Source organism: Ammodytes marinus (assembly GCF_949987685.1).
Source record: "Ammodytes marinus genome assembly, chromosome: 1".
Lineage (NCBI taxonomy): Eukaryota > Metazoa > Chordata > Actinopteri > Uranoscopiformes > Ammodytidae > Ammodytes > Ammodytes marinus.
This window is the reverse complement of record NC_137230.1, coordinates 20219052-20229591: the sequence shown is the minus strand read 5'-3', so window position 1 is coordinate 20229591 and position 10540 is coordinate 20219052. Positions and strand designations below refer to the sequence as shown.

Below are 10540 nucleotides of genomic sequence, written 5' to 3'. Positions count from 1 at the left end.
TTCGCTGTTGTCATGGAAACTGAGATATACCCCTGCTTTGAACCCCTCAACCGCTCTCTCTCTATGTAGTGTAGGAATGTCAGTAAATTCAGGCAAGCTGAACCAAAATGTTACCAAGCACGCTTGCAATAATCTGTATGGAGCCTCGGCCCCCCTCTGTGCGGGCATGTCACCTCCGTCTCATCAACCAAAATGACAAAGAGCTAAGCAGCTGCACATGCACATCCTGTAGTGCTCAGTTGTTTTGAAAGCCATTCCTATCACCTGTAATAGCCTGAGAAACAGCCTACCTACACCATTCTATTAGGCGACAAAGTGATACACTGGTTTCTCTGGAGTTCAAACAAGCATAGCCCATCAGTTATGCCAGCAGTACTGCTGTACAGCAATATCTCCCTTAATAGGCTGCCAGTGTTATAAAACACAAGGTTACATGACATTATTGGGCTTCGTAAACAGGAGTCAACAGTTTCTGAGAGGGTGTCTGCGTGATAGCAATGAGCTCCTGACCTGCACATAACCCCACCAAGGATATTATAGAACATAAAGAAGAGGAGCTAATGTCCACATACTGCCAAAATAAATAAATAAAAAAGATGTCAGAAACGTGAATGGATCAACACAGACCCGAATGTTATTCTGGAGGACGAGGTTTTACAACATAACAGCTGGAATAAAAATGTTTTATCAGCTTTGTATCTGTAAGAGACTTAATTTACCTCTGACAAGCATTCGCCGTTTGCTGAAAAATAGATGAAACAACAGTATTAGATCATGGGAAAATGGCATACAAAAGTTTTGAAAAATTATCCATTTCCCATCAAACTAAAAGCTGGGTGATATCTTTAAAACCCTTCTGTGTAATTCCATCAACCGAAAGCTGCACTAGTATTCACTAATCACTCAGTCACCAGCTCAATATACCAATCAACAGAGCTTCAAAAAGGTAGTTTAATTTAGAGGATATGGCAATACACTTTCTTTAGTTACTCAACGTTATTCAGTGGCTGCTATACTATTGCAATGTAAAAAATATGTTGATCAATACAGTATTTTAATACATTAAATATATTATTGGACCACTGGATTGAAAGCCATATTAAATAGACCATAACTCAGTGACCGCCTGTATAAGTAACTAAATATTTCCATCTGGTGGTGATACGTGGCACTGCAAAACCCTACTTCTGGTCATGGGTGATAAAGGGAAAACCTCAATAAATAACCCAAACAAAGGCAGATGCTTCCACAGGCGTCATGTGGGGACAAATGGATTAGAACGAAAACAATGTCGATAATACGCAATGGTCTTCACATTCACCAGATCTCAATCCAAATTGAACACCTGTGGGAGATTTAGGACCAACAACACATTTGACTGCCCTCTATGCCATCATCAAAACCTAACAATTAGGCCACAGACAGTCGCTTAGAGGCCCCTCATCTTTGTGGCCCCTTAGAAAATATATGTTATGAAACCATCATGACACCATAATGAAAATTTATTCTAACTAAAAACTGTCAGCATTTGGTGCCAATTTTGTACCAAATCCAGTTTTGGCAATGATCAAAATGCTTAGTGAGGGAATGATCAATGATACTTCCATGGTAATCATACAAGTATGAGATTTATATAATTGTATATAAACAAAAAAAATACAGTAAACAGAATGAAACATCATCCCAGATCACCATGATCTCATGTCACTACTCTCTACTTGGAGGCTCAGGAGAAGAAGAAAAACGAGGATCTAATCCACTTTATCCTGTGCAGTAAACCACTAGGATTTCCCTCTTGACCTATGAAGCATGCCTTAAATCAGATAAAGAAGAAGTTACCTTTGGTTGTTGTTGACGTGTGACACTGACCCAGTTCAGAAGCCTGTTTGTGAGGACTGGTCTGGAGCAGGACTGAACTTGTTTGGCCTCTAGTCTAGTGGAGGTGGAGGTGGCTCCTCTTCATCCACAGTGGCCAGGTCTGAAAAGGTCACATAAAAGTTACCACCAACAAACACTTACACATGTTATAAACTCATGAAGTTAGACGTTAACTAGACAGTACAGCTGTATACACATTACACGCCTACATTTTGGTCATCACCATCACGAAACAATAAACAATAAGAACAAACACGACTATAAAAATGTGTCTCTGTAGTTCCTAGCTAGCAACTAGTCAAATATTAGCTAGTTGCCTCACGTCTAGCTAACTGGTGTTTAATTATCCGAGTCACTTATTTCCGGAAGTTTTCGTCGCCATTTAAATACAACGGTGTCGATTGCGCGCCAACAATCCACGGAGCAGTATTTTTGTTTTGGCTAGTTTTTTGAAACAAAAGGTTAAAAAAAAGACAACTGCAAGAGTTTAGGAGAGTTGTTACGTTCCATTATTCAGTTCAATAATTGCTAACGAGCTAACGAGGAGTGTAGCTATGTTTAGGAATAAAACTGCCTGGTTTTCAACTAGTGTGCCAAAGACATGTCAACACTTTTGGAGTAAGTAACCTTATTATTTCTCTGCTGCTAAATAATATGTATTTATTTGCATTTGTGTGTATTAAAATAGCTTCAATCCATCTTTTAAAAGTCTGTAGGATTTTTATTTTTATGTTGCATTTAAAAAAAATATTATCTTTTAATAATCATTTTCAAAAGAGATAACAGTTAAAATATTCTTTAAACTCTTAAAATTGTACTAAAACATACTGGAATCGCTTATTTACCTATATTATTAAAAACAAATTTATATTAAATTGCCTCACAAAGAGGACACATCTTTTTTTCTGTGAAAGACAGCCAGACAATCTTTAAAAGTTAAAAATAATTTGTGGGGATATAATCATAGACTGTAAAAAAATGGGCAAGCCGAGCCTTCGTCTCAGGTTTAGGATTTAGAGAAATTACTGGAAAGATTCAGCGGCCCCTTCAGGCGATTTTCAATATAGGACTGTTCGTTAGGGAATACCGGGAATACACTGCTTAAAAGTGCTTTTTCAGGTCCCTCATGTAAAAATATTTGTGATTATCCCGATAATGAAAATGCACCGTCATTAGCATATTGAGAGCGTTTTTTAAATGTATTTATTGTGACTAAATCCTCCAATCCCTATTTATATCATAAAATACCATATCTATTTTGTAGCATTGGAAGGTGGGATTGTTGCTGGTTGGACAACAGCAGATTACCTCTTCAGTGAAGATGCTACAAGCCCTGATACTTTGAGGTGAGCTTGATAAATACCTGAAAGGCTGCACTTTTATCATCATTAGAAGTCATTTTGCTATTATCACCTCAACACTAATTTGTGTCTGTGTTTTTCAGAGTATTTGAGAGCAAAGATTTCCTTTGGAACAAGGTGGTTGTTTTCCACAGCTTGTTTCTGTCCACCTGTGAGAAGCGCCAGAGTGTACGGTCTGTGTGCATTGGTCATTATGTGCTGCCTCCAGCTTCAGTGCAGGACGGTGAGGGCTACTATGTTTTCATTGATTTGTTGTTGTAAACCTGTACTAAATCAGTGGTTCCCAACCTTGAGGTCCCAAGATACGTCTTTGGGGTTGATTAACAAGACAGCGGGAACTTTTCATGTTTGATTTTCTGTAGGCTACTGTTAAATGCTTGATGGTTTTACCTCGGGCGAACAGTCACTTGTTGGTTGTACTCTATGTAACTCAAAGACATGATCAAGTTGTGATAAGGAGCTTCACTTTGAAGATTCAAGACAAAACATGTTGGGAACCGCTCTAAAGATATATGTTATAGAAAAACTCATCCAATGTTCCTCTGGTTATCATTGAAGAGGTGAGAGACGTGGTCGGGAGGTTGATTTGGGAGTTCGAACACGAGCAGTCGGTGGAACAGGTGAGTGCACCAGGACACAGTTGTTCAAAAAGTTTAATCTAGATCATCAGAACGATATTGAATTTGGAAATCCTTTTTTATACTAGTTTTGATTGGTTCATCATATCTGATTATTATGTTATTGTAATACATATAGTGATAACAGACAATTCAAATTACAGTATATCTTTTTTTAATTGACTGCTATTTGGGGGATAATTGTATGGATAAGAAATCCTATCTGATCAGATTCCTTTTAAACAGCTGGGGATAGAATATTAACTCAAATCATTTGAATAACTGTAATCCTCTAAACATTCTTATGGTTTACAGGGTTTCCATAAGACTTTCAGTTGCCGGACAGAAGACGAGTACAGTACAGGGGAAGTCGGCAGAAGCGAGTTTGTTAACTTTCCGCTATCAATATTTAGAACTGGAAATCAATAACTTGTGAACTGTCCAGCAAACTAATGAAGTCCATATTACTGTTTTTGTCAGCTCTGAACCATCTGACACAGACTCATCAGAGAGTGAAGCCGCTCCACATGGACATTTGCAGGAATTTCCAGTCAGTAACGCAATTACAGGTGCAACATTTATCATAATTTACAAAGATATAAATAGATAACTGTCCTGTAGTAGTGAAGGTCTGGTCTAGTCCATACTTATCATTATGAGACAACTCTGCCTTTTCTCTTGACTTATTCACCACAGGTTACGTCAGCATGGACCATCTGCAGCAATATTCTGGTGATCTGTGTGATTTCCATCCTGGAGGTTTCCCACGCTCAAGCTGTAAAGCCCACTGCTGTTTGCCACACTCATAAGCAAATATATGAAAATGTGTTAATATGTTTTGTTTACATGCCTACACTCATGTATGCAGTGTTTGATTTCAAACAATTCAGTGTTACATGGCTAATTCTGATCTCGTTTTGTTTAATGGAGTCTGCAAATTGTTATACAATAAAATCTAAGTTTAATTTTGTTTCACAAAGTGGTTCAACTTTGTATTTAATTCGGGAACTTCGATGATCATTTTGTAGATATGAGTTTTTCTCACGAAAAATAAGAACCCTTGAGAATTAAAGAGATAAATTGTTTCCATATATTGAAAACATATCTTATTTTGGTCACATTGTGCATCATAATGTTTTATATTTCATGCATAAATATTTTAGGAATTTCATTCACATCATTCTCAACTTAAATGTATATTCAATATTACGAATAAAATGAACCACACTGCAGACTCAGCTCTCAGACTGAGCAAAGTGCGTCGGCAGTTGAAGGGCTTTTATTTGTATTGCGTCATTGCAGATCAATTATATAAGCCTGATAGCGACTTGTTATCAATAAAAACGTTATGTCAATCAGTGTTCAATAACATAGAGCAGTAGTACGAGTTACATGTAATTTGAATGCGGTTAAATGTATTAGCGTAGTCGCCGTCACCCCTACGTAAGTGGACTCTTCCGCGGCTCTTCGGCCAATCACAGGCTTTGTTTTGGTAGCAGCCCTGCTCTCAGGAAGCTCATTTCTGCACTTTGACACCTGTGGTCAGACTTACCTGAGAAGGCTGTGCGTGGGGAACATCTCTCTGGACTCTTGTCTGTCTGGTTCATGTTCACCTTGTCAGCTCATTGTTAACCCGTCATGGCGCAGGAGAATCTGTCCGTTGTGCTGCACTCCAAAGGAGACCTCCGGCTGGTAGGAGAGCGACTACAAAACGTGCACCATTTGTACCATGTGGCGAATAGTTACGGTCTGGGTGAATTAAACTGACTAATCTTTTGGGGAATTTTGTCACATTTCTCACAGGAAACTCGGCCCGTCCCGGAGCCAGGACCTAATGGTATCAAAGCATAGTATACATGCATATAAAAATATAGCCTATAGAATAATATGTTGTACACCAAATGTAGGAAAAGATGACTTTAATGCATTAAACAATCTGTTTAAAAAACAATTATTTTTACATTTCTTGAAAAGTTGTCTGGATTATTAATTTAACTGTACTTTTAAATGGAGTCTTGCTTGTGTACTGATCATGCTCTAACCAACATGGAACCATAGAATGCATTTTGAATGTGAATAGAATCATTTACTTTGCAAGTAATTCAGGGACTCAAACTTTCCTTGCATACCCCAACACATTGCCATTATGGAAGTGAAATACATTTAATTCATTCATTCATTCGTCCTTTATGTGTCATGTTCTTTACCCAGAGGTTTTGCTCCAGATGCACTCTGTTGGAATTTGTGGATCTGATGTTCACTATTGGCAGCACGGCCGAATTGGGGACTTTGTGCTCACCAAACCAATGGTGCTGGGACACGAGGCAGCAGGACGGGTGGTGAAAGTCGGATCGGCTGTCAAGCACCTTGAAGTCGGTGAGTGGCGTGTGTGTCTCAGTGCCGTGAAATACCAATACCGTGTTCTCTTGAAGGGGAAGGCTTTTAAATCAAATGTTCTTTATCATGTTACAAACAGTACCTGCTGTGCATTTAAATATCTGCACTGTAATATCATGCAGTGACGTTTGGGATGCAAGATCTAATATAGTCCTCTCATTCTTAAGATATTAAAATCCAGTTCACACACTGAGCCACACTGTGATAGAGTTCTGTGGAAAAACTCATCATGCCCTGTTAGAGTTCACCTTTTGGGTTTTTTCATTTAGGTGACAGAGTGGCCATTGAGCCCGGTGTGCCCCGAGAGATGGACGAGTTCTTCAAAAACGGACGGTACAACTTGTCTCCTACCATCTTCTTCTGCGCCACGCCCCCCGACGATGGAAACCTGTGTCGATACTACAAGCACAGCGCCAACTTCTGCTACAAGTAACAGTTTGCTTTGGATTGTGTGGCTTTTGCACAATAGATTTCCCAACAGCAGGCTGAGGTGTAACTGCAAACTGACTCTCTTGCCTAACGTTCGCATGCTTTTTTCTTCTCCTCTCCTCTCTGAATTTTTTTCTCCAACTCACTAGGCTGCCCGATAACGTGACCTTTGAGGAGGGAGCTCTAATTGAACCTCTGTCTGTGGGGATCCACGCCTGTCGCAGAGCTGGTGTAACCCTCGGCAGCACCGTGCTCATCTGCGGTGCAGGTAACTGCTGAAGTCGCACCATGAGACAAGTCTTTTGCAGGAATGTTCCATTGACACTGCATACTGCGTTTCTGAACATGCTGCAAGCCACACTCCCCTCTTTTATTGGCAGTTTAACTGTTATATAAAAGAGGTGATTGTGGCGTACATGAGTAACGTGCCGGTGCAAGTAAGGAATCTGATTTACCAGTTCGAGTGGGTGTTGTCACAAAACTCATACTGACTTGACAAAACTCAATGAGGCGAAAAACTGTTGAACCTGAACGCACCTTGAAAGGATTTAATATTTAACACATTTTTTCTAATGGACATTAGAAAAAGCATGTGTCAGGCAGTATCCAGTAAACAATGTGTTTGTTTCATGTAAAGGTAACATTATAAGTGTAGGTTAAGATGTTTACTCTTATTAATGATGTGTTTATGAATTAGTTTGATATATTAAACATGCTTTCTACAGTTTGAGGCATCTTGTTTACTTCCTCTCTCTTTCTCCACAGGACCTATTGGGTTGGTATGTTTGCTAGTGGCCAAAGCGATGGGGGCCTCAAAGGTCGTCATCACTGGTGAGACACAAACATCCTTCTCAGCTGAAAGAGACACCACACAGATTCTGCTCACATCTTACATTCAGTCCGTTTTTTATATGTATTTCTAATCCGCCTCTTCTGCTGCGTCCAGATCTGAGCCTTGAGCGTCTGACGATGGCCAAAGAGTTGGGTGCAGACTTCCAGCTGACAGTGAAGAGAGGAGATGGACCCCAGCAGCTGGCAAAGACTGTGGAGGACTTGCTGGGCGCTCAGCCTCACGTCACCATTGAATGCACAGGGGTCGAGAGCAGCGTTCAAACTGCAATCTATGTACGTGGCTGCCCTCAGTAAAGACCATTTAAAGTTGCATTCAAAATCATGAAAAGTAGACACTGACACATACAGTTTCTAAGTATTTCTGCTGTACTTGGGTAGTTGACATTTCATGTGAGGTTACACTTCCAAAGCCACAATAGGTTAGAGATGAACTCCTATAATTATTACTACACTACCTGTATCATTTATCAGACAGCTTTAGCTACATGTTACTTCACAGATTTTAAAATGTTGCCTAAAACTACCTAATGGACTACCTATAGAACAGTTAATATTAACTCCACTAAACCAGTGCAAAAGCATAATAAAAACATATATAAAATAAAGTGTTCTAATTAATAATAAAAATAATAATACATTTGATTTATATAGCGCTTTTCAAGGCACTCAAAAGCACTTTACAAAAATATACTATACATATATAACACTAACAGTGGCCATTTTATCAAGACATTTAGTTTTGGTGTACATATTGCCAGTGATACTTTCATTACAGGTAAGTGTTGTATTTCTAGTTTTGCTTCGAGTTTCGCCCTGCTGCAAAGCAGAAATAGAGACAATTGTTTTCATGTCTGAAGACCAAATACTCCAAGTTGCACTAATGGTTTATTTTCCTGTTAGGCCACAGGTTCAGGAGGCGTGGTGGTGCTGGTGGGTCTCGGCGCTGAGATGGCCACCGTTCCTCTGGTCAATGCTGCCACAAGAGAGATCGACATCAGAGGTGTTTTCCGCTACTGCAACACGTAAGGAAATATCAGTGAATCTTCTTGTCCTATGACCGTATGAATAATCAACTTTCAGGCAGTACTAATTACAATATAAATCATGAAGTCATTATTTGGAATCCCATAGACTGAACTCTTAAATCAAATGTTTGTTTTTCCATGTTGCAGCTGGCCGATGGCCATAGCCATGTTGGCGTCAGGGAAAGTGAACGTGAAGCCCCTGGTGACCCACCGTTTCCCTCTGGAGCAGGCGGTCCAGGCCTTTGAGACCACGCGGCAGGGTCTGGGGATAAAGGTCATGTTAAAGTGTGACCAGAATGACCACAAGCCCTGATCTGACCCACTGTGGGGAAACAAACCTGACTGACTGACTGACTGAAAAACCCATTGGACATTTTCCCCCTAGGAAAGATAACAGACACACTAGTATCAACAACACTGTTAGAAACAGCTGACTACAGGTCAGAGATGTACTCTGCATCAAATGGTACGGTCCAGTAATGGAGAAATTATTTTATAATGCTCAAGTTTGTTTTATAACCAACATATTAATTGTTGTATGCTTGTATATAATTAACAGGTTTACTAAAATTGGAATGTATGATGATTTTGTATTTGGCAACTGTAGTAAGAGAAAATCAAACAATTAAAAAAAACACATGTTAGACAATTCTTCTTTGCATTTCATTTTTAACTGGAGCTGCACTAGCTAACTGCAGGCATTAGAGGGAACTAGAGATTCAAAGTAGAAACGTGTTAAATTATCTTGGTAGTATATAGCAGGATATGTTCTATGTTTTTATCTTGAACCTATTTTTTGTTTGATTTAATAAACAATACATAATAATAAACAAGAAGTCAACGTACTTTTCCATACCAACATGAAAATGAATCTAGATTGCCACTGCCATGCAAACTCCACAGAAAAAATAAACCTAAATGTTCTTCCAAAGGTTTCATTATTTGTGTTTCTGCAAAGTCTTTCTGGAGCTTTTTCACTAACTGGAACTAGTTTATTTATTTTTCAGTTTAAACAGAATATTCAAGCTTTGTTTTCATGCCAAAAACCTGCTAAGATTTAGTATGTAGTACAGAAATGGGACACAGATGCTATGTTTGTTCCTACTACATAGTAATAGTATTATTGACTAACTGTCATGGTGCACTCGTTTTGCATCAGAAATAAATGTATGTACAGTTAACTAGTAAAAGTAAATGATGCATCATGTGCAACAGGTATCAGTCAAACTATTTTGGAGTGCCATCACCCATTACATTTCATTAAAAAGGCAACACACTTCCTGAGCGGTTCAATACTTGTGTTTTTAAAGAGATTCCTGGAGTGTCTTACCTTCTGCAAAACGTTTCAATTGTTTGCATCTCTAGGGATTGTATTTTCACAAAAAAAGTCCCATCCAGTAACTATTATTGTAAAAAAAATAGTTTTACTAAAAGTAAAATTGGAATTAAGTAAACATGTTGATTTCAATTTCAACACACTGAGTTAAAATTATGACCTGGTATAGTACTGTATGATTAGACTGAGTCTTTTTGTATTTTTCGTGGTGCAATGGCTGCGAACGCAAACCTTCAGTCGTAGGTGAGGCTCCGCCATCAAATCTAAGCTTTTCTAGAACCAGTTTCCAGTTTGATTCAGTCCAACAAAACCAGCCAGGTTAAGCTAAGATTTTATTATCTTGCCACAATGACTTGATACTACTTTACGAGGCATGCACACAGATAATGTTCATGTGGTTAAAATTGAACTACAATGCATTGTAAAACCATTACTCGTCAGGAAGGCTTGTTTCTGTCACAGTTTGTGATTCACAGTTCTCTTTACCAATAAAGACTGAAAAACCCACATACAGGTGGGAAGATGTGTGTGGTGACTAAACCTGTGTGTTTTTGTTTTGTTTTATTATTTTTTCTCCAACATGAGCACAATACCAGACACATTTCTCTTTATGTACAGACATTCTAATACTGCTTATGGCAATGG

General features: G+C 38.8%; 2 protein-coding genes across 2 annotated transcripts; both read left to right on the top strand.

The window, feature by feature from the left end:
* Positions 1-2385: 2385 nt before the first annotated feature.
* On the top strand, positions 2386-4665 carry terb2 (telomere repeat binding bouquet formation protein 2; the record flags this gene model as incomplete). Its single annotated transcript, XM_080028496.1, has 6 exons — positions 2386-2496; positions 3143-3224; positions 3323-3462; positions 3798-3859; positions 4172-4214; positions 4553-4665. The coding sequence occupies exons 1-6, from the start codon at positions 2433-2435 to the stop codon at positions 4663-4665; spliced, it is 504 nt and encodes a 167-aa protein (XP_079884622.1). The 5' UTR covers positions 2386-2432.
* A 720-nt stretch (positions 4666-5385) lies between these two features.
* On the top strand, positions 5386-9486 carry sord (sorbitol dehydrogenase). The gene is made up of 9 exons (XM_080024744.1): positions 5386-5548; positions 5660-5693; positions 6068-6232; positions 6523-6682; positions 6832-6950; positions 7448-7513; positions 7629-7807; positions 8435-8556; positions 8707-9486. Exons 1-9 carry the CDS (start codon positions 5495-5497, stop codon positions 8870-8872), a joined length of 1065 nt encoding a protein of 354 aa, XP_079880870.1. The 5' UTR covers positions 5386-5494; the 3' UTR covers positions 8873-9486.
* The last annotated feature ends 1054 nt before the right edge of the window (positions 9487-10540 follow it).

Coding starts and splice junctions, on each gene's coding strand:
- sord (XM_080024744.1), top strand. CDS start 5,495: ATGGCGCAGGAGAATCTGTCCGTTGTGCTGCACTCCAAAGGAGACCTC. Junction 5,694..6,067: donor CCCGGAGCCAGGACCTAATG/GTATCAAAGCAT, acceptor TTCTTTACCCAG/AGGTTTTGCTCCAGATGCAC. Junction 7,514..7,628: donor CTCAAAGGTCGTCATCACTG/GTGAGACACAAA, acceptor TGCTGCGTCCAG/ATCTGAGCCTTGAGCGTCTG.